Source organism: Epinephelus lanceolatus, chromosome 21, assembly GCF_041903045.1.
Source record: "Epinephelus lanceolatus isolate andai-2023 chromosome 21, ASM4190304v1, whole genome shotgun sequence".
Classification (NCBI taxonomy): domain Eukaryota; kingdom Metazoa; phylum Chordata; class Actinopteri; order Perciformes; family Serranidae; genus Epinephelus; species Epinephelus lanceolatus.
Window position 1 is genome coordinate 12,956,125 of NC_135754.1, and position 24,801 is coordinate 12,980,925.

Here is a 24,801-nt window from a genome sequence, read left to right on the forward strand (position 1 = left end):
GGGTTGTTTTCTGTTTGTTTTCCAGCCCTGCATGCTAATTTGGTGGTTGTCATTTCATTTTTCAGTTGATGTCTGGTCTGTTGGCTGCATCATGGCTGAAATGGTCCGGGGTAGTGTGTTGTTTCCAGGCACCGATCGTATCCTTAAGTTGTACCTTCATCCAAACCCCCGAAATGCCGTCTCGTCTCTCATCCTTTTGTCTGACATCTTGTTCATGTCTTTCCACACAATGGGGAAAGCCTGCCAAGCTACTGCGCCTGTTTAATGACTGATTTAATGAATCATTGTATGCAGTGGTACCGTTAATTTCTTTCAGTGAGTGAGTGGACGAGGAAAAAACCTTTGTCATGGCAGTGATAGTCCTCATAGCAGGTTAAGCACAGGTGTAATCAGTCACACTAATGAACAAGCACAATGACAGGGTTAGTTAATTACACCTGTGCTTTCCCTGCTATGACATGGATGGTATATATATATGTGTATGGAATTATATCCTGTAAATATTATGTGGGAGCCTCATGCAGCAGTTGTACTTGGTTTGCATACTTAACTGAAACTAATGTGACTTTTTTTATTATTATTTTTTTTTTATATATATATATATATATGTATACTTCCGCACCTGAATAGTGGGCAGGTTGTCCGTTCATCCTATTCTTGTGATCGTGATATCTCAAAAACACCTTAAGGTAATGTTTTTTTCAAATTTGGCAAAAAATGTCTACACGGACTGAATGATGAACTGATTAGATTTAGATGGTCAGGGGCGCCGGTGGCTTAGTGGTAGAGCAGGCGCCCCGTGTACAAGGCTGTTGCCGCAGCGGACCGGGTTCGACTCCAGCCTGTGGCCCTTTGCTGCATGTCACTCCCTCTCTCTCTCCCCCCTTCACACTTGACTGTCCTATACATTAAAGGCTAAAAGCCCAAAAAAAATCTTAAGGAAAAAAAAAAAAAAAAAAAAAAAAGATTTAGATGGTCAAAGGTCAAGGTTACTGTGACCTTGTCTGTTTCATTCTTGTGAATGCAATATCGTAAGAAGAATAAGATTTTTTTTTTCAATTTGGCGCAAACATTCACTTGGACTCAACAATGAACTGATAAGATTTAGGTGGTTAAAGGTCAAGGTCGCTGTGACCTTGGATCCATCTTACTCAAGTGAATGCGATATCTCAAGAACACTTTGAGGAAATCTCTTCAGATTTGGCACAAACGTCCACTTGGAAAAAAGAATGTACAGATTAAAAGAAGAGGTTTTAGGCGATAACTCAATAATTCATATGCTAATTAAGGATATAATGATTCATATTAAGCTAAAAACAAACTGTGCTATCACTGATTAATTACTTCGCATTAAGAAGTTAGTAGTTGGTTAATATTGTAATATGCTGGATGACTTTGGTTAGCTGAGGTTTATGTAGCATTAGCTTTGTTTGTTATGTTAACAGAGAGGTTACATTGACAGAGTAAGCAGCTAAACAAGAAAAAAAAGTTATTTGTTCTTAGAGCAAAATCCATTACAGTAGTACTGTATGTCATTTAACAAACTAATATGACAGAACATAACACTGTCCCATTTCAGGTTGTTAGAAAGCATGAGATTATGAAAATATGTCATTGGGAAAATACTGTGATTGAAACTAATGAAACGGAGGCTAGCATGAGTAGAGTGGTGCAAGAATAAGTCCTAAAGCCCAGAAATTTGTTAGTTTTTGCACTTTTACATCTTTTACATCATCTGCCAACAAGTGGCTAAATGAGACTACAAAATGCTATCACATGCCATGTTGTGGGGGCAATGATGAAGCCATGGGATCGTGTTGTGGTTCTTTTATAGCCTAACGTTAGCTTTTTACTTCTGGCAATTGCATTTAAGATTCAACAGTCATAAAAGTGGTATTAATTTGTGAAAGGTAATCTTGCTGAAGAAAACATGTAAGAATCATAAACGTTTGTTTGCCACAGAGCTTGCTTCCTGCAATAATCCAAAATCCAATTAAAAAAAATCCTGCTGGCTTTTCTTGTCGAGGAAACCAGGACGATGCTAACTTCTGGGTTGGCCTACAAAAAAGCACTCGGCGGTGGTAGGACTGGATGAAAAATGGAAGCTTTAGGGTTACTAAGAACAATAATTTCAAGTGTTTGAAGTTTTCTGTATTTACAACTACTCCATGTCCTCCATGACCACCCAAATCATGTTACCTTGAGAGGCAGCTGGATTCATGAGATCAGGCGAAATTTAGAAGATCACACGAGTCACAAGATCACGTGAGAATCCAGCCCTGATTTTACTCCACAATAGAAACAAACAGTATTGCCAGTATCTACTGGTGGACACATTTTTATTGTCACAAAGTATATGCCGTTCCCTGTTGATCAGTACCTGAGCTGATGATCTATTTATAATGTTTCTATCTTTTAGATTGTTATTATTGTCAATTATTATTGTTTCATTAAAGCCAAACTTTTCCATAATTTTAAAGAGAAAGGTCCACCCTACAGAGTCGAATGCGTTTTTGGTATCTAGACAAGTTTGTTGATAATTTAGGACTAAGCCTTTTCTAATAATTCAGTCAGGATTCAATACACTTGTTGGTTTATGATTTATCCTGTCTAACTTATCTTTCCCCACTTTTGGTTTGACGGATAAACTTGGGTCTCTCTATGAAGGCTGTTTTTCATGTTCTGTCAGGACCCAAATAAATGGATCCACTGTTTTGCCTACCAGGGAAACACCTGTCAACAAGCACAACAAATCGCTTTTTAAAATGGCTTTAAAAAAATCGGTTATGGCAGCAGGCTTTTCCTTCTTGTTGTTCATCCAGTGTTAAGGATGAGCGAAGACGCGAACAAGGCATGTCTGTATGTGTCCGTCAAGTAGATCTGTACATTTTACATCTGTGTGTATGTGTGTTTTTGTCCACAAGAAAAAAAAGTTGCATACATATTTCCAGCATCTGGATCACTTGAGGTGAGCATTGTCTGTCTCACCTAACATAGTTTATGGTGTGTGTACCCCACTTTGTCCAGCTTGGCTGATTTCCACAGGTTTGAATGGGACTTAATTATTTTCCTCAGAAGTGAAACTGCCAATACTGAATAAGCTTTTCACCTAATTGTCTGAATATTTAAATTCTTTGTTTTGAGAAATTTGAGTTGAGTTCATCCAATAATACACTCTACAATCTTGAGCCATCTCTTTACAGCAGTTTTCTACATCCTTTATCCCATGACAGCTTTGATATTGCATCTTTCAGCACAGTTGCAGCTACACATGTATTTTAGGAACATATCCAGGCCAGAACAACGCAGTATGAGATGTAGCAGCTCCAGATGGCTCTCTTTTATTATTCATCAGTTCAAAATGTTACTCAGAATGACCCAACCTGACTCTGGAATGGCCACTCCTTCTGTCCAAACCCAGCCTGGTACTTTTCTTAATACTGCAACCCTAAGATATCGACCAGTGGAATAAGGTGATCGAGCAGCTGGGGACACCGTCTCAGGAGTTCCTGATGAAGCTCAACCAGTCGGTGAGGACCTACGTGGAGAACAGGCCACGGTATGCGGGCTACAGCTTTGAGAAGCTCTTCCCTGATGTCCTGTTCCCTGCAGACTCTGAACACAACAAACTGAAAGGTAAAGATTCTGCCGCCTCTCTTAATACCTGTGAAACCATCTTGCGAAGGCTTATTGAAGCACGCTAAAATTGGTGTGAGGTTGTAAATTTAGTTCCTGCTAAGAGATAAAAACCATTTTCGAGCATAGTTCCTCTGTTACAGGTGCAGCAGTTGTCCAGCCTGAAGGGGAACCATTTGTAAAATGTAAATTGCTGTTTTATCACATGCCAGAAGGAGCCAGGAATAATGAGGCAATCAGAGTTTCCAGAGAGTTTTATGCCACAATATGTTCCAATTTTACTGCCTGAAATTTGAACAAAAGACTTTGTAAAGCTGGTTCTTTTTTGCTAATGTAGAATTTATCATGGGCGACATTTTAAATGGCTATTTTTGTAATTGAAAGAGTGATACAATGGTTCCATGGTGGCTCATCGAGTATGTATCCAATCACTTGCAAGCAAAAAGATGAACTTTTTCCCCATCACTTTGAGTGTATGTGCAACCGTATAAACATCTGCTGACAGCAAAGCCCAAGTGACAAATCAGTTTTCAGCAACTGCCTTAGATTAAGCACTTACTACAGAAGCTGACAGTTCAGGACCAAGTTGTTTACTGTGAGGAGGAATTTACCTCAAGCATGTCTTCATGTGTAAATGGAGAGGAGCTGACAGGAACGCTCAAAGCGAGCGTCGTGGAGCTGTTTCAAGATGAGGCAAGGAGGAAGAAAATGTTTCTGTACTCATTAATTCATGGAGGATATGTGACAACAGTATTCCCCTGAAGTACACCTGTTAAACTGCATGTATTAGATGTTCACATACGGCACACGGCTCTTTGATTGCCTACGCTGACAAGGCTTTCACATAGAACATTTGATAATCAAGGTGAATGTCCTGAACAGCCCAAATACAAACACAACAACAGTTTCTATCTGTTTAAAATGGAAGGTTTAAAGGCACCCTGAGTAGTGTTTGACCACTAGCTGTGCAATGGAGCAGTGTTTGTGTGAACTGGCCCCCCGTTTTTGTTTGTAACATGCAAAAGAACGCATGAGCATGTAAGACGTTTGCCAGGCTTTAAGAATGTACACAATGTGTTTTTGGCAAGAAAACACTGAATGTAAACATAACTGTTTGTTTACAAGAAAATTCCACAGGGCATCTTTAGAAAGATCCCATCATTCTCTGGAAAACCACATCCAACTCTTCTCCTGTGTCACTGATCCTCCATTTATTAAAAATCCCCTCCAGATATGTTTTATGACATATAAAAATATTGAGCTTGGAACAGATATTTGTGTCTGATAGGTTTTTTTCCACCAAAAGTTAAATTATGTAGTTACTAGTGATGTCAACAGTTAACTGTTAATTGGTTCACCACCAAGAATATTTTTGAGCGGTTTACACATGTCGGTTTATAAATTGATCTTGGTACTTTTTACTTTACTGAGCTGTGCACCACCCAGGTCTGGTGGGAGGGGTTTCGCTCATTCAATTACTGTTAGTAACTCTGTCCCAACACAACAGTGTTGCTGTGAAAACACTGTGCCTACCCTCAAGTCTCCTCATAGGTCCCTTTACTGGATAAGCAGCCCAATTTTGAGCCACAAATCCCTTTTATCATTGTTATCACTGCTAGCTCTGTTAGCACCGTTTGCAATGTCGGCACAGCTAGTAGTGCTAACATACTTAACAATACTTAAGGGGTTTTGCGGCTCAAAATGAAGCTGCTTACTCACCAGAGCACCCTGTGAGGAGACTAGAGGATGGCCACCATGTTTCAGCAGCAGTCAGTTTTAATCATGAATGAGCAGTGCCACTAGCTAGCCCATCCAACCTGGGTGGTCCACAGTGCAGAGCAGCCAAGGCTTACATTAGCTAACCAGTGGAGATTGGAGGGTGGGCAGCAGGCCCCCAGGAAAGCCGCTGAGCCTTGCAGCAAATTTTTCTTAGTGGCCACTCGCGTTATTTCAGAAAAAAGAAAAAAAAAAAATCCCCCGCGGCACCCAAATAATTTTCCCCATAGGGCATCATTATAAAAGACATGTCTGTAAAACTATTGAGCTATGGTGGTTTTATATTTGTAAAACTTGCAGGTGGGGTCAGCAGGACAAATACTACTGCACATTTTCAGTGGGCCGTATACAGGGAAGTAAACCTGGATGCTTGAAAACTTTTTTGCCAGGCAAGCATCTCCATTGGAATAAATTGGCACCATCTTGGCGTCCAGTATGTAGTTATTATTAAAATCTATGGTGTGCAGTGGTCACTATGTTTTCCCATGTCAACACTGTTAGCTGTCTGTCTGTCAGCAAAGCCAACAGAAAGTAAAACAAAAGGCCAGACATTTACAGCACAAAACATTAAAATTTCAAAACCCTAAATAGATAATGCTTTAAAATGCAGTGCTAAAGGTCACCAAGTCAGTGGAGCACTAGATTAAAGGAAAGGCCTCATGTATTTCATATCATTTTTCATTTTTATTTCTTAAAAATTAACTGGCTATAGTTACAGTTTAATGAGTTCTGGGCTATTTAAAGCAAAACTTACCGAATCTGACAACTCTCCCTCATTTAAAGTCCTCAGTGTATATGCACTGGAGGTTTCAAGTTTCCATGACACACTAAATTGCATACAGGACCACAAAGTCCTGCTTGTAGTTGAACTCAGATTGAAGACGAGCGCAGAGAAACTTTCCCCCCTCAACAGATGAATGTTGAAACATCCTTCTAGTGCACATACATTATTCCGCACAGTGAAGCTGAAACAGCACAGTGAAGTAACAATTATATCACACTGCTCCAACATCTTGTTCCAGCTGAATATGCATCACATCAGCAAGACGCTCTCAAGTGGAAGACATTGTAGAATCAAAATCTGGTCAGTTTAAAGGTTAAGGTATCCTGTTTTCTCTTTTTCTGCCATAATTTCTTGTCAGCGAGCCAAGCTCGAGACCTACTATCCAAGATGCTGGTAATAGACGCTTCGAAGCGGATCTCAGTGGACGAGGCTCTCCAGCACCCTTATATCAACGTGTGGTACGACCCGACTGAAGTGGAGGCGGTAAGAAGTCGCTAATTATTGATGGTTTATTTATAGGTGGGTTTTTTTTCTAAGCATGTGAATATTTGCTTTCTCACTGATGGAAAAAATTCACAAACAATGGATTGCGGCTGCAGACAGCACCATGAATTGTACATGACTTGCAACAGCTATCTACTCCATCTGAAGGTCCAGTTGCAGCTGAGTGCCATATGCCCTTTTTGCGTCTGATTGCAGTTATCCATGTGGCAAAATATAAATGTTGCCTTGGCACTAAGAACACAGGAGGCAGAACAACAGCAAAGAAAAAGAAAACTAAAATTTTCATACCTGGAGCTACAGGTCCTCACTGACGAGGTGCAGAGGCATTCCTCAAAACTTCAGGCAGGAATTTAAACATGAGAGAGAAAAAACGTATTTGGGATTTAATGTTCCAGTCTGTCAGTGCGCTTCAGTTGCCACCAACTCTCTAAAGACACTAATTATTTCACTGTAACTGCACGTGGCTATTAGCGCTGATCTTTGTGAATGTGACTGTTATTGCAGTGAGGCTCATTTACATACAAAGGGGGTAATTCTGCGCCAGATGTATCCATATTACCTCATTTAATGCGTGCAAATAGCACAGGAGCACTGAGACACTATTTGCTTTGCAGTGCAGGTAGGGGTGCATGTCACTCTTTGCAGGTGCTTTGAGAATTACACAGTTTCTTTTCGCTTTATTTGTGCAGGTTTAGCAGCCGAGCAGTCCTTTTGTGAATTTGCCCCTAAAATTGTTTGTGCTCTGCATACAAAATGTGCTGTCTGTACATGTTTGGTGACAATCAACCACGCTCTCCTTGGAAACACAATGACTCAGCCGGTGAAAATTGATTTTGCCCTGTGATCAGGCAGATTGGGAGATGAGGTGAATTGTTGCATTCTTCCACTCCCCTCTCCCGTGCAGATTTGTACACCGATTTTTTTGCTGTGACACTGCGTAAATGCATCAAATCTCCATTTGACTCCGGGGAGGACAGATAACTATAATCCACAGCTGGCTTTGAGGAAGTTTATTCCAGCTCTGTGTTGTAAATTTAAAGTTTTTGTGGGATTTTGCTGGAAAAGGTTTCTGCCCTCCAATGCAGAAAAATGTAATATAAAGTGTGTTTAACATGAGGAAGGTTTAATGCTGCAGTTTCTATCTCGGGCCATCAATTAGCTGAGTCTGCAGCTGAGTTTCCACCCTCCTGTTTTGGGCCTCATTCACCTGCTGTTAAGGTGGAATGAAAACATGCATTAAGCTCAGAGTGGTAACTGACTGAAAACCTCAGGCCTTGTAGTTAAACATACTTAGAAACTGTCTTTGAAACTGAGGCTGTGAGTTCTATAAATGGCACTGTCAGTAATTATGTGTGACAGCAGGGTGGCCCAGTGGTTTGACAGCACTTTAATTTGAATCACATAAGTTTGGTGGCCAATAATAGCCAGCGTGAGTCCATCATCAGTCTGTCTATAAAAACACTGGCTTAAAGTGTCAGGTAAATGTGTGTTCTGTGCACTGTTTGAGTCTGAATATCATTAACCTGAGTGTGATGTGTGTGGGGTTGTCACTCTATGTTTAGAATGAGCATCTGTCAAACACCAAACATGTGCATCTGTCTGTTTCCAGCCACCACCCGCGATCACAGACAAGCAGCTGGATGAAAGAGAGCACACAGTGGAGGAGTGGAAAGGTAGGAAAGATCCTCTGTTTCTCCTCTCCTCTCCTCTCCTCTCTGATAAGCTGTCATAAGTACTTAGCTTTTTGCAGTGTGTTGCATAAGGTCGGTCTATGTTCGTGCTTTGCAGCCTGTGGGACATTTAATCTTCTTTCTCCGACGCGTTTTCATCTGTACGCTCAGAATTTATAAATACACTCATGTCTGATGCACAGTCCCACTTGTACACTGGGAATAACTGATGCACACGTGGCAAACATGTCCTCCGTGCTTCCTCTTTTCACTAGGGGTGCTGCTAATGATTTTCTTTGTCAATTAATCTGATCTGATGATTATTTCCTCAGTTAATCGACCAGTTATTTCACTTATAAAATGACGGAAAATGGTGAAAATGTCAACCAGTGTTTCCTAAAGCCCAAGTTGACATCTTTTAAATGTCTTACTTTGTCCACAGCCCAAAGATATTCAGCCTACTCTCATACAGGAATAAAGAAACAAGAAAATAGTCACATTTTGGAAGCTGAAATCAGAGAATTTTAACTTAAAAAAAATTAAATCAAACGGAATTATAGATTATCAAATTAGTAAGTGATCAATTTAATAGTTAACAACTTATAAATTAACTGATTAATTACTGATTAATAACTAATTTACACAGCCTGAAATGTGTATTAGATTACAGATCATCTGCATCCAAATCTTTACTCTTGTGAAAAATCCAGATTTATACCATGAAGTTCAGGTATTTTTTAATAGAAATATGCTGGATTGGTTAGCTGTGATGAAATACAAGTGCAGATGAAAGAAACAAAGGAAAATGAAAAAATATTGTACAACATAAATAAAATAAATTAACATGGACACAGACCATGACTTGATTTCAGGTGACTGATGTAAGTTTTGTGCCAAATAAATGAACTAGAATTATTTATTTTTTTCAAGCTCTGTGAGATACACAAAACGGCTTAATATGAGACTAGCTGCAATTATTACTATATTTCAGTAAATGGTAGTTGGACTACCTGCTCTTCTTCTGAGCCACAGCGGCCCCCCTAGTGGAACGTATAGTGGAGCATCATCAGCATAAAAGAAATGGATGTTTTGCTTGCTAATAATGTAACCTAAATGCAGCATATAAAAGGAAAATGACAGCAGACCTGTGACTGACTGCTGGGCAACACCCCAGGAAAGTAAGGGTGCTGAGAATTTAAACATCCTCCTCCTCCGCAGTGCAGACAGAGTGATAATGACGGCAGGAGATTCACACCTGGATCGTGATTCGTTGGTGTTTCCTCTTTTCACACACACTGCATCTTTCTCTCCTTCGAAATAGATTATCATGTAAAATTGCCCGTTTATGTATTTTACCAGGTTAGATAAAAAGCATATTCAAGTAACAGCACATTACAATTATGGGAAATGACTGAAGAACAAATAAGGATTAGTACAGAACTGTACTGTAAGTCAGAAAATCTGTGAGGTGACAGGAGTGAATTACATACCGCTTCCTGTTCTCATTGTTTATACCTCTGTGCTGTTGTTAACAACTGTGTCTTGTTTGTTGCAGAGTTGATATACAAAGAAGTGTTGGACTGGGAAGAAAGGACAAAGAACGGTGTCATCAGGGGACAGTCAGCGTCCATAGGTTAGTGGGTTTTCTTGGGTGTGTGAGAGACTTTAAGAGGAACACGTTCAAGTGAGCGTGTCCCTCCTAAAGATGTGTAAATGATCCAGACTGTGCCCATAATCTGTGTCCAAAGCCTGTTAAAACATCAGCAGTGCACTGGTACAGCTCTGCATATTATGTCGCAATAAGATTTCTGTGACAGAAAAGGTGTTTTCCACTCTTGAGCTCATCTTTATACTTACTTAACTTTGGTAATTCCTCTACCAGAATCTACCGTATGTGGACAGGAGAGTGACAAAACTAGCACATTTATTACATGTTCTGTTATGACCCTGCTTAGGTTTGGCATAAATCTACAGGTGACACAGGATTAGTAAGCAGAATAACAACTGTAGCAAGTTAAAGTAGTGACTCCTTATCCAGCATGTGGTGTGGCATTAGTACTGCTCTTTTTGAATGTTAGACACAAGAATTAGTCTAATATAGATTGCACAATAAACTGTCTCTGAGCTATGTAATTGTCAAACCAGGCCTCTAAGCCTGTTATCATTTTATTACTTTTTTTGTTATGTAAAAATGGTGCAAAAGCTGTTACACAACTTGAAATTGTAGGGAAAATGTGTGAGGCAGCAAGAGGTTCAGTGACATCACTTTGAGAAAAGTTTTTTTTTCTGGCCTTTCTCCTGCAGTCCTGAAATTTTCGTATGATAATACGAAATTCGAAACTTCTCATAAATACAAGTGGAAACATAGGTTCTCATGCAGAAAAGAAGGAGCACCATCTTGCTAGCACTACGCAGACTAATAAGCTTAAAGGGCATCTTGGGTATTTTCCAACCTGGACCTATGGAGATGACCAGTTTTGAAACTGGTCTGGTGTTGAGTGAGACCGCTGCAGCCTGCAGTCATGAAACAGCCTGCAATGTAACTTTGGGGGCAATAGTGCAGCATCAATGTATGGCCACTTTAAGTGTTTGTTGCCACTGATAGGTAGAGATTGTTATAAGTGTTTGACAAAGAAATAAAACATTTTTCTTTACCTTTTGCTTGACCTGGTCTGTTTATTATTGTGTTTAACAAAGTAACAAGGAAGTCTTGTTCTGAAGTCTTGAGAGGGCAGGTGTTGCAGGAAGACAATAACAAACCAGACTGGATCAAGCAAAAGGTAAAGAAAAAAATGTATTCATTTCCACCGAGCAGTATGGTATGCTTTTTTTTCGTTTCCACTGTGAAAAGTTGTGGATGGTACCAATTGTACTGTTCCGTTCCATCCCCATTTTTGGTCCCCCCTTTGTTGGAGTACCTAGCTCACAGATCTGCTACTAAAAGGTGGAGCTGTGAACACTGCAGTCTGTTGATTGGTCAATAGAGGACGGTCACTCTGCTCAGGGCTGAGTTGTGGCTGGTTTTGAGGCTCATGTAACCACTGTTCATACCGTGGAGAGTTTTATTAGTAAACCATAACTATTAAATAAAAGGATGTTTTGCTGCCTCTAGCAGCAGCTGTAGTCGGAGAACAAATAACTTAATTCACTGGGCCGACTGCTGGATGTTAACTTTTAATCTTACTCAATGCAATAGTTGACTATAGTTGACCACTGGACGATATACAAGGTGCAGACTTCCTTCTGTGTCACCGGTAATGAGGAAATACAGTGAGTGCTGGACGGAACAGTGAGTGACAACAACAACACCCATATTTAAGAGCACTGTTTGTGGTGGAAACACTAGGGTCTAGGTACCACGTCTGAAGGGTTACTTTTGGTTCCAAAGGTACCATACCGAAAGTGTTAGGTGGGTACGGGCTGTTGTTGATATAGTAGTAGTTTTCCTGCAACAACTCAACTCACAAGACCTCAGAACAAGACTTTTCCTTTAAGCAAGACTTAGTTAGACACAATAACAAACCGATCAGATCAGCTAATAGTAAAGAAAAACATTTTATTTCTCTGTAGACTCCGTTATGTTTTCAGACACTTATAATAACCATCTGAGCCTGCCAGTGGCAAAAACAAGCACTTCCAGCCATCATAGATTTATGGTGCGATACTTCCTCGAAGGATTACATTGCAGCCTGTTTCATCTTGCTGCAGCCGTCTTTTTCAATACTGGACCATTTTCAGAAAATGTTGCACCCTTTAGTCACTTAAATACAAAAACACAGAGAAATATGGTCCAGGTTGAAAAATATACCTAAGTTTCCCTCCAACTACAATCACACAAAGGTGCTTCAGCAGCCAGTGCTGCGTGTTCACTTCTGATGGCTGACCACAAGGCCTCTTCTATGTCTCACAGCACAGGTGCAACAGTGAGCAGCAGCCCCCAGCAGCACCACCAGCACCACACCTCCATGTCCTCCTCCACCTCTGTCAACGATGCTCCTCCATGTCCACCGACCCATCCCTGACCGACACTGACAGCAGCCTGGAGATGGCCAGCGCCGCCGCCGCTGCTGCTGCTACAGCCACCGGCCCCCTGGGCTGCTGCTACAGCAACCAGCCCCCTGGGCTGCTGCAGATGACTATCATCTACACCTCCTCCTGGTCCTGGTCCTGGGCTGGGCCTCGCCCCCTGGTCACATCCAAGACCACTAGCCCAACACTGGCTCCTGGCCCCGCCCCCTGCATTTGTCCCCCCTCCCACATTCTCTCTGTGCTTGTCTTCAGTAGTGTAGCGTTTAGCCAGCCAGCTGTTTAAGAAATATTTTGATTTCTGAAAGGACAGATCTTTTTTTTTCTTTTTTATTAAAGTTATAGTCTTTTTTTAAATTAGGATTTCTTTTCGTTTGAGTCCTAGCTGTAATTTATTGTGGCATTTCTTAATTTTTCAGAAACCTAAGATGATAAGAGAATTTTTATGATTTCACTACGTTCCGGTTTGTATTAACCGACAGTGAGAATTTAAAGAAATATCTGTACAATGTTTTAATGTGATCTATTTTTCTGTTTAAAGTCATTTGTTTCACTTGTAAGCTACTGCTTTTACAACTTGCCATATAAATGTAGATTGAGTTTGTACAGATTTTATGGTAGATGTAGTTTTATCTTCGATACAAGTTTGCAGTGAGCCATTGAAACATAATTGAATTGCAAGACGTATGGTCTTAGTACTCCCCTTATGTGTTTTATCTCCCATAATATGGATATCGTTTTAAGTTCATATGACATATCCATTGATTTGAACTGAGATCATTTAGATTTACTTGTAAAATTTCTTTTTCTTGTGAGTCACTACTACTTCCTACATTGTAAAATTTAATGAAAGCTTTATAATTTACTCATTCTTCACCTCCTGATCAGTCATGATAGGACTTCAAAATGATTTTCATACACCATCTGATTCATTTTACCTTCTGCATTTAAGCTATGGGATCGATAATGGCACAGTTAGTTCCCACAAGATAACTTGGAGCTCTTTGATGACTGTCTTCTGTAATTTTAAGTGCTTTAAAGTACCTCTTCTTGTCTGCAACAGGCTGTGTGACGTTATGGAACTGGATTGGTGGTATTGCTTCGGAGGACTGGATGCACGGAGCTCTTTCATGTTCTCCACTGGCTTGCTTTGACAGTGAGCTATTGCTAACAGTTCGGAATGTTTATTGTCGTGCTTTGGGAGGTTTATCGAGACGTAGATGAGTTGTGTGAGGTTGTAAAATTGGTGACGGTGTAAGTAGAATGTTCTTCAGTCAAGTAGGGAATTGTGATTTTGAGAACGCTTGTGAACGTGTCGCTATTGGGTGTTTCAGAGGGGAAGTGATTCTGCAGCCTGATGGGAGAGTGTGAAAACATGTCAGCTTCCTTCTACCAGATCCTGTTATTAGTAATGTACTTTTGTGAATTTGGAAAATTGCGAGTGATTTTTTTAAAAAGTTGGCATAACACTTTGCATACCAGACTTGCCTGCAGTTGTAAAAAAAGAACCTAAAACTTAGCAGCACAAATAACCAGAGTCAAAAGAAAAACAAATTATTCTCGGTATGCAATAATAGTGCCCTTTTTTTGAGTTTTTTTATTTAGCATTGAAAGGAAAAGTGCCTGTTGTTTGTCATTCATTCCTGAGTACATGGGTATTCATTACGTGTAGGTTTTTATGGCGTCTGGTTAACAACGGTAGTTTCCATTATCAAACCAATAATGAATGATGGGGTTGTAGTTCTCACAAATGTATTGTATATTTTTCTACTTGTTTTGATTTTGACCCTCGAGCGGGAGACCATCGTGTCTTGCAGGGTAAGAAGGTGATGATGTATACGTTGAGATGCTTAAGCACATGTTTGAGTCATTTCAGAAGAAAAGGCAGTTTTATCAAGGTCTTTCATCAAAGTAAAAAGAAGTGTTTCTTTGCAGTGACAGCAACCGAAATATAGGTTAGTAAGAGTTCTTTGGCTTTTCTTTGAGTACTAATTTAATGTGATGGTTGTAAGAGAGAAGAACGAACAGGATGTTTTGAAATTCAACTACTGGATCAAACTAAATGAGGAAACTCTGCGGCTGCATTTTTGTCAGTATTTTGCGATGGTTTTGGATACTGTTTACTGTTGGAATTGCAGATTGATGTTTTAGTTACAAACACACATCTGAGAGGCAGAGCCAAACGACCACAGTGTTTCTGGCTAATTCATTTTTTAAGTTCAAAGTAACCCTTGTGGTACTAAGTGAAAAAGTGCTCTAACTATAGTAAGTCAATTTAAAAAAAAAAAAAAAAGCCATATTAGCTAAGAGCTATCTAGGCAAGTTGTGTAACTTTTTAACATCATGAATATCATGGTCTTAAGTGAAAAAAACAAAGGAGTCCATGCTGTTTTGCTCAATTTATTGAGGTTTCATGCAGCCATTCTGCCTGCTTGAACTGTTTGCATAACTAAAATTATCTGCAAGAAGCAGAGCTGGGATGTACTGTATTGTCATGGAGGATGAGCAAGTGTGGTGGATGTTGGCACAAACATCCCTGTGCAAGGATTGTTTAAACGTGTAACAGCACTGTGTCTAGAACCTGTCCCAGTCTTTGATAAGGACGTTAAGCTCAAATCAAAGTTGCAAACAAGGTTGTCTTTAGACTGTAGCATGACACGCTGTGTGCTCTGTGCTGTGCTCTACTGCAGCAACTAGTTACCATCTGCCAGATATGTAAGGCTAAACACAGGTAAACCACAAGTAACCATTTACTTAACGGCATGATTTTTCAGATACTGCAGCACTGTCTCCTTATCAACTTCTGGACTTGCACCAGCTATTCGTAAATCCATTATTAAGTGTGTCATTCCTAAGTTCTTAGTAACAACTAGCTAGTTTCAAACTAATGTTTTAGTAAATCGGGTTGCCCCATTAAAACTTAAAGTATGCTTTATCCAGTAAAAACCTCAACAATGGGTAAACTAGTTGTCATCTGATCATAATCAGTCAGCATCACAAACTATAACATAACTTTCAAACTTGACGGTTTTAATTGAAAAAACAAACAAACAATATAGTAAATGCAACTGCCAATCCTTTGTAAATGTAGATATGACGTTGTTTTATTTATATATGCATACATAGAGACGTATGTGTGTTTCTGAATTACTAATATCCATACATTTTTGAATAAGTGAGAAATGTCTCAATACACTACTACCCTCAGTTTTATTTGGTCTTTCAGTCTAACATTATTAGCCCAACGTTTTGTACTTTTATGTTATTTTTTTGTCAATTTTGTGGAATTTATTTTAAATTTTAAAAACTTCCCAGTTTACGTCATTATTAAACAGCAATTTATCAAGTGTATGGTAAGTGTATTGACCATGTAACATTACCGCTTTTACTCTTCAATCTAAATGGGTAATAGAATAGCAAGCGTTAGTGCTGCCACTAAGCTATGCAGCAGTTAACATTTAATATATCAGAAAACATGCGTTAGCTTCTTCACTGAGCTACAAAACAATTAAATATATCAACAAACAAGTGTTAGCTTCGTCACTGAGCTACGCAATAGTTAACTTTTAACAAATTAGCATGCTAATGTTAGCTCCGTCAGTGAGCTACAAAATAATTAACATTGAATATATCCGCAAGCAAGCGTTAGCTTCTTTACTGAGCTACACAAGTTAATGCTTAATAAATTAGCAAGCAAATGTTAGCTTAATCACTGAGCTACACAACAGTTAATGTTCAATAAATTAGCAAGCAAATGTTAGCTTTGGCACTGAGCTACGCAACAGTAAACATTTAATAAATTACCAAGCAAACTGTAACTTTGACACTGATTTAAGTTACACAAGTTAACATTTGATATATCAGCAAGCTAATGAAAGCTTTGTCAGTTAGCTGCACAGCAGTTAACATTTAATATATTAGCAAGCTAATGTTAGCTCTACGAAAGAACTAGTTGATAGGGTGCAACCCATTTTAATTTTGTGATGCGTATATATCTACTTTGTAAACACTTAATGGTTAATAACTACAGTAAGTTTGAACTTACGAACAGCTGGTGCCACTGGCTCCTGCTCTCTTTTCTAGTCACCAGAGTTTTAAAGGAAAGGTTTGGCCAGTAAAGTGTATTGTCAGACAGTAGTTGTAGATTCCAACAGCAAAAAATTAAAGTGTCCAGCAGTAAATGTACAGTAGTGTTTTGACAAACAATGACTTAGACATCTGTAAGAAGGCAGCGATGGCAGGGAAAATATCAGTGGTATGTATCCATGCGTCATATTAGCCCATTTGTTATATTAGCTAAAAGAATCAATCAGAAAAAAATATGTTGTCTAAAGTGCTCTTAATTTTCGTAGCCCAACATTAGGGGCTTTAATTGGAGTATTTTGTTATGTTTTTCTTCTTCTTCTTCTTAGGTTGTTGTTGCTTTTTTATAATTACCGCATCTCTCCAAACAATGTCATTCTGATTTAAGTCGGCTTTGATGAACTACCTCACGCTGAATTTCTGCCAGTTCTTGCATATACTTAGTCGCCTGCAGAATTAGCTATCGAAGACGTGTGAATAACAGATTCCATTATTTATTTATTTGAAAGTGTACTATTTGTCAGTTTCAACAGACTTCTAGTTTTGTACATTATGTATACTTCACCTAGAAGTAAGAGAATTGTTATATGTATTTTTTTTTTTTTTTCTCGGTTTGTTTTTTGTTTTTAAACTAAATGTGCAATACCTTCAGCAAACTGTGCTAGTAGTGTGTGATGGGCCTAGCCTTTGTTAGCTGTCTCCTGAAGGTAAAGAAAATGTTTGGTACTGTCAATCCATGTTTTCCTTTTTTATGAATAAGATCAATTTTTATTTCTGTGACTTGTTTATAGTCATGATGTTACGTAATCAGTCTTACCTGCCAAACTAATCTGTTGGCCAAGGCTTGATGCAGAGACGGAAAGTTCTTTGAGTCACAGCGCGGCCAACAGCTTTTGATTTGGAATGTGGTAAGGACAATAATGTTAATAAACACAAAAAAGATGAGTAAATACCTACAAGAAATCATTATATGTATGGTGCTGGTTTGTAATGTTTGCTAGTGAATCCAGCCATGCAAGTAGTTTTAAGAATTCCTGGATCTGCGCGTCCCAAAAACCGCAACCAACGAAGAAGTGCACTACTAGAATACATGCACTGGGATCTGATGATGCCACCTCTTAAGAAAAAAAACATGTACTGCAAATAAAAGAAATACACTTTGATTTATGGTTGTATGTCCTCTTTTTTTACAAGTTGCCAAACGATCATTGCCTTGCATACAATGTAATCAGTACAGCTATAGGTATACTTTGCTAGATTCATACGGAAGTTATCCCCCTCGGTCATCACTTATTACCCACTAGAAGTGTGTGGAGGTATATTTTTATTTTTATTTTTATTTTCGAAACGTTTATGGTCGTGTACCCCCCCACAGCACTCAGGTGAGGTGTGGGTTTTATAAAAAGGTAGCAACCAGGTGCTGGCCCATAAGCAGCAAGCATCCCAGAGACACAGCACCACAAAAAATGCAAATACAGTGAGGCGAAACGGCAAATGTGTGAAACTGGGGTTGGCTTTTACTTTCATTTTTGCTGGCAAGCGTGTTCCCAACCAGTTACTGTCAATCCTGCATTGTATACCATTGAGTAGCATTTTGATGGCACCATCACAACCTGATGATTAAATTAAAAAATTGCTTCACTGAATTGGAACATTAAATTCTTGAACAGGATGTTTAGAATGTGCTGTGTATTAGTCTGCCGCTTTAAATAGTCCAGCTGAAAACTTGCATTAACTATTTTTTGTTTAATTTTGCTAAAAGCTACAGTGCTCAACTTTTCAAAAAAATTCATAAGTCTTTTCAAAAAAAATTAGATTGTACATTAGTGACAGTTTTAATAATCTGTCTTCAGTATGAACAAATGTGCCACACACTGAGCAGGGAAGTTGGAGGCAGAATGACCACCTGATTGCAAATACCTGGTGAATACAAATTAACACATATTTCCAAATGAAACAATTGACTGTTGCACAATGTCCATCCGTCCATTTTCATCCGCTTATCCAGGGCCGGGTCGTGGGTGCAGCAGGCCAAGCAAAGCACCTCAAATATCCTTCTCCCCAACAACTCTTTCGAGCTTCTCTTGGGGGACCTCAAGGCGTTCTCAGGTCAGACGAGATATGTAATCCCTCCAGTGTGTTCTGGGTCTGCCCAGGGGCCTCCTACCATTGGGACGTGCATGGAACACCTCCAGGGAGAGGTACCCAGGAGGATCCTGATCAGATGCCCAAATAACCTCAACTGACCCCTTTTCACGCTAAGGAGCAGCGGCTCGACTCCGAGCTCCCTCCCGATGTACGAGCTCCTTACCCTATCTTTAAGGCTGAGCCCAGCCACCCCACGGAGGGAACTCATTTTCGGCCGCTTGTATCCACGATCTCATTCTTTCGGTCACTACCCAGAGATCATGACCATAGATGAGGGTTGGGACGTAGATGGACCAGTAAATGAAGGGTTTGCCATCCAGCTTAGCTCTTTCTTAACAGCGATGGTTCGGCACAGCACCTACAACACTGCAGAAGCCGCACCAAACCGCCAATCCATCTCGCATTCCATTCAACCCTCACTTGTGAACAAGACCCCAAGATACTTGAACTCCCTCACTTGAGGCAGTAACTCTCTCCCTATCCAGAGGGGTCAATCCACCAATTTCTGGCAAATAACCATAGCCCAATGGTTCATTGCACAATGTATTGTTGGATATTATGGGCTATACTGGTAGTGTCCAGTATTTGGGCAAGGGAGGGCAGCATTTGAATTCAGTCTACAAAAGCAGAATAATAGCAAGATGCACTGTTTTGTAGGATGTTTAAGGGTCGCTTCCATGCGATCTGTCATGTCAAATTTCCCAGATATAACAACTTTTTTTTTCTTTGTCACCTTTATTCCCATACATGTCCATTCATTACAATAGTGGAAATCCATAATAAATAAGCACCATAGATAATCAGCAGAGCAGTAAGAAACATTTAGCCTTAGTCATGAGACACACATAAAGGGAAATAATTGCCCCTTGGAATCAGAGAACCTGCAATAGATTTGAACCATCATATTGTGAACTGGAGGACAAGTACCTTTTAAACCTGTGTAATTAAAGAGGGTAATGTAATAACATTGGCTTGATGTTTATACATAAAATATAAAAAGAAAATACAGTCACATTGTCTAACCAAAAGCATACTTTCACTTGTAATTATACTGTTTGTCAGGCTCTTTAAGAAAAAACCCTTCTGGACATTCTTCTGATTGGTGATAAGATGCTAAAAAAAAAACATTTTCATGTTCAACAGCGGGATCACATGCAATTCTCACAAAAGAGATATCTGCAACTCTTCATTTTAGGGACACATAATTCAGTGTTCAATGGAGCAGAGCCATTAAACACATCACAGCTACCTGACATGATGTAAGTCTGCGTGATGCATCCCATATTACATCACATGTCCAGCATTAAAGTAGGATGATTGGGGTCAGGGATGTGGGTTGAAGAGCTGGATGAACTGCACATCTTCAGTGACTATAATTTTTTTTCCTGCACTGGTAGTCGTTTACATTTTTTTTTTTTTTCATAGGGCTGGTTTCATCAACAACATATTACATTCACTACAAGGATACATTCTTAATTCAAAACTTCCATTCAATTCACAATTCACTTTCACAAGAATTGGCACCTTCTAGGGAGATCAAGTTATTCAGCAGTTTGTTGCCATATTAAAAAAAAATAATAATAAAAAATAAAAAAACAAACAATGCAGCCACTGTGTGTACTATGGGCGAATATATTCACTACATCTCTGGACAAGCAAGCAACACTACATTTTTCCTATTTCAAAACACTTCCCTGAAGGCACAACCAGGAAATTCCATTGTTTCTTTGAGGGCAGTGTTCAGCTTCATGTGCCAAAATCAACATGGCTTCCAGGCAGGCCATTCTGATCTTTAGTGAGCGAACAGCTGAGGCGGTCCAGCTTTGGTATTAACTGTGTACTGTAAATGGCCTTCACCTACTGAGCCACGTGTCCTGTGTCCGAGGCAGCATGCGCTAAGTTGAAAATGCTTGAATAATTGTTTCCATTGTCCCTGTTGTATTATCTGTACATTAAAGGTATATTGACATCTGTGAGGGTCGGAGTGAACCGAAGGCTGAGGCTTTGCCATCAAGTGGACATGGAAACCATGCAGATGGTGACGTGGTGTAGAGGCACTGGAAGAGCCTGAGGAAAAAGAAGGTACAGAGGCAGCTGTTGCAGAGGTTCCACCTATTACTGCTTCAGTTTTTTCTCGTCCTAAACCTGCGTCTATTACAATGTACAAATTTGATTTTACAGTAAAACACCCAAGAAAAAAAGATGTCTGCAGAACAAATACAGGACAGGAGGATAAACGCAAGTGGGAGAACTTCTGCTAAAGCTACCGCTGTACAGTTTAACAGTCAGTTCACTCAGATTACTTAAAACATATTCTCTCAATTACACCTTGTGGTGTCTAGCCATGCAAATAATTAAGTATAATTTGCACAGCTTTAAAAATAGCCAGGGTATGAGGTTTTTGCAACCAACTTTACAAATGGAGGTGATTTGTATGTTGTTTATCACAGCATTTAAAACAACATTTAAAAAATTTCCAATTCAGCAACATCTCTTTCAGAAAAACTAAGAATGTTATTCTGGCTATTTCACAGAACTCTTTTGTAACTTCAAAGCCCAGCTAAAAATAAAGCAGTTAGCATAGCTAGCCACCACTACAGGCATGTGAGGAAATATGGTGTTTTTTAATCTGACTGAACTGACCTTTAAGTTAAAGAAATACATTTATTTCCATTCTTGCTGAGAGTTAGATGGGAAGATTGATATCACTCTCAAGACTGTAGCATAAATATGAAGCTACAGCAAGCAGCTGGTTAGCCTAGCTCAACACGGAGGTAGAAAACAGTGGGGAGAGACAGTTAATACATTTTGTTTTTGTACATATTAAACACTGACAGTATAAAAAAGATGGATGACATGACAGCTCCCTAAAAATGAAGCCAAAACAATGCAATTGCCCCCTGGTGGTTGGCTGCAGTACAGGTTATAAACCCCGCCCCCTCCCTGTTAGCAAATGGGACATGAGCCAAACTAAGCCAAACCATCTTTCCCCAAAGAATTTTTTTTAGGTATTTTAGGTAGTTCTTACTTACAAGTGTAAGTACAAGTGTTTGTTTTTTTAAGACGTTTGGTTTTAATTAGTAATTTTAACTATAAAAATTGGGTTTGATGTCATGATTGACTACTCTGTGTGCCAATAAGTGTGCTCGTGATCAATGGTGCTGCTTCCAATTGGTCAGATGGGCGGTAGGTGGGAACTCGACATAGCGGAGATCACTACTAAGCAGACTCTGGCTCCAAATGACATCACCAGCACAAGATGGCAGTGGCTGTGTCTGGGATATTTTGGCTTCATTTCTGTGCAGTAACAGTAAGTGGATACGATCATCCGTCATCACACACACACACACACACACACACACACACACACACACACAGTGACAGGGCTAACTGTTAGCATCACACAGCTAGGCTGACATTACCTAATGGTTATCAACAGAACAGGCATTTCGGTGTTGTTTTGAGTATGTTGGGACTGTTAAACTGCTTGGTATCAGGTGTTAGCCGCTGCTGCTGCGTTAGCTTGTGCTAGCCAGGAGGACAGCAGCTCAGTGACAGTCCTTCAGCACTGCATCTAATCTATGTAACGTTAGCGAACAGTGATAGAAAGTTTGCTGATTTCATGTCATGTCAACTTTGAATTTAAAGGCTGATAGAGGCCTTTCCGTTAAATAAATACATTTCAAATTGCGCTTGTTTCCCATTGTTGGCCAGTTTACGTACCTTTTCTTATATTAGATTTTTCTCACAAGTACTCTATAATAATTTAATCTAAGTTGTCGAAAATGGAAGTTCCATCAAATGCCCATTCCTATTGGTTAACAGATTTTCAAAAAGGACAGTGCTAGATTAGCATTTTCCCTGCTTTTATTGTCACTCTATATTTAGCTAGGCTAACCAGCTGCTGGTTGTAGCTTCATGTTAATCCTACAGTCATGAGAGTGGAATCAAACTTCTCATCCACCTTTCAACAAAAAGGCAAAGTGTATTTCCCAAATGTAGCACTATTCCTTAAAGATAAATATCAGATATAGATAAATATCAGCCAACTGTCTGCATTATCATTAACATCTCTTATGAGTCATACAGTTTCAGCATGAAATCCATTCATGTCATGTCCTTAGTGGTTGAAGAAGTCAGTGCTCTCCAGTAAAGAGAATGTCAGAGAAGTTTCATTATGTTACACCATTCACATACAGGCACCTGAACTGTTAAAATACTGCCTTCACAAGACAAACCCTGGACTCATCAAGGAGTGTGATCACAAGAGCGCCATCATCTTAACGTTCCATTTCAAGCATGCGACAGAAACTCAAAACCACTCAGTGCTCAATGGAGATGATTCTGATGAGGACCACACAGTCAGTCCTCATTTCATATCTGCACCCTAATTTCCGCTGCCATCTCCATATTTCAGTTCCCTTTGAGTTTATCCTGATAGCACACGACTATGGCGGGTTCCTTTATTTCCTTGTTTTAATGTTCTTTTGAAGGAACGCCCTGATACACTGAGGAGGACATGAGCCCTTGAGAAGACACCCAATATCCCAAAATACAAACCCTGACAGTTTTGGCCACAGACAGATGCCGTATCAAATGTCACTAGTCCTCGCACCCAGGGCCAGATCTCCCAGTGTGGAAAAGAAATCCTCCATCTCTTTCTCCAGCAGCCGATTGCGGTTCTCTGCATCCTCGCGCGCCCGCTCCGAGTTGCGTAGTTTGATCTCCAGCATGCGTTGCTTCTTCCTCTCCTGCTCCATCTCTTGTTCCAAACGCTCCATCTGTGCACACAGAGCAGCACTGGACTCCTCCAGTCTGAGGGGATGAAACACATCACAGACAGAAGGCAGAGGTCATTGACATTCACCTTTACTGTTGGGCTACATTTTGAAATGCTTTGGTGTTATTAAGGCAAAACTTTAAACTGCACTCTGCAAGTTGTTTTTTCCCATAGAAATGCAACCATCTTGTAGGTCTTAAATTAAAATCACCATCACCTCTATTGATGTCTAAGCATTCAGGTAGTTTTGGTAATATTTGGAGATATCTCAATGGCAATTCTTTTGGAAAGCTCAAAGTATTTTAAGACAACGTAAAAAATAAGTCTTTGTACAATTTTCATCAGAAATACTTTCTACCTTTAAACAATTACAATGACAACCGTTCAAACTAAGGTTTGAGAGAGAAGGAAAAGGTTAATTGTGGTTAGGGACTGTTTGTAACTTACAAATGGGGAGGGGGGTGATGCATGGGTTATTTTGGCTTGTGGGAGAGGCATACAATGTTAAATGGTTGTGTTTTGTATTTATTTTAAACACCCTCTGAACCCCAAAACCTGCCAGCTAGTTTTAAAGGCATGTTTTCTTTTAAATTACCAAAATTACATCATTTATTAAAGCCAGGAACTGAAAAAAAAAAAAAAAACAGAAAATATTGTTGGATAGTCAAATTTCCAACAGTCCTTGAACACATCATGTGAGGCAAACACCCTCAGGCACCAAATCTAAGCTGAAAATAGTGATATTTTATCAAAATCACTTTATTTTTTTAATTTATTTATTTTTTTATTTACATTTGGCAAAAAAGTGTCCAAGATTTTGTTTTTCAAATTTTAACTTTGCCTTTTTCAACTCAGCCTCAAAGGGTACGTTTTTAAAATCTGATAATGGCTGCCATGCTAAATTACTGATATTATTCAGGGCACTGCAGTCAGTGTTGCATGTTACGGTTTATTAATACTGGCTGTGTGTGCTGTGTGTTTGATGTGTTTTCTTATTAGATTTTGTTGGTTTTGTGTGGTAGGACTGGTGGCTGTCATGCACCCATATTCTGTATTTGCATTTTGCTCAGGAAATTAGCCATTTGTTTTGATGATAACTCTAAATCCCTCTGCGCTGTTTGTTCATTGAATTGGCTCTAATACCTACATCTGGTATGAACATTAAAAAAATATGGTTACTGGGGAGGGAGGGTCGTACATTTTCCCCCAGTCGCTAAGGGAGGCTCAAGGAAAAATATTTGTAGCTCCAGGGAGAGTCACAGCTTACAGACTTCAATTTAACACAAAGCCTACGTTACAAACTGGGTGTGTGGAGTTTGAAAGCTGTGGACATCCACCAGGCAGGGAGGCTCTAATAAAAAGATGCTATTGAGTTGCACCATGGGAATTATTGG

At 39.5% G+C, this 24,801-nt stretch overlaps 2 protein-coding genes across 3 annotated transcripts in view; one reads left to right on the forward strand and one right to left on the reverse strand.

The window, feature by feature from the left end:
- mapk8b (mitogen-activated protein kinase 8b) overlaps nt 1–17,642 on the forward strand; it is a 48,943-nt gene extending 31,301 nt beyond the window's left edge. The window contains 6 exon segments of the mRNA XM_078163711.1: nt 3,454–3,636; nt 6,555–6,679; nt 8,310–8,373; nt 9,926–10,003; nt 12,286–12,360; nt 12,363–17,642. Coding sequence (XP_078019837.1) covers nt 3,454–3,636; nt 6,555–6,679; nt 8,310–8,373; nt 9,926–10,003; nt 12,286–12,360; nt 12,363–12,682 — 845 coding nt within the window. The 3' untranslated portion in view covers nt 12,683–17,642.
- Nucleotides 17,643–19,342: 1,700 nt separating this feature from the next.
- Nucleotides 19,343–24,801, reverse strand: part of arhgap22b (Rho GTPase activating protein 22b) — a 48,608-nt gene continuing 43,149 nt past the window's right edge. For both annotated transcript variants that reach the window (XM_033612155.2, XM_033612157.2), the window contains one exon: nt 19,343–23,442. In XM_033612155.2, coding sequence (XP_033468046.1) covers nt 23,220–23,442 — 223 coding nt within the window. In that variant the 3' untranslated portion in view covers nt 19,343–23,219. The remainder of the gene's footprint in view (nt 23,443–24,801) is intronic.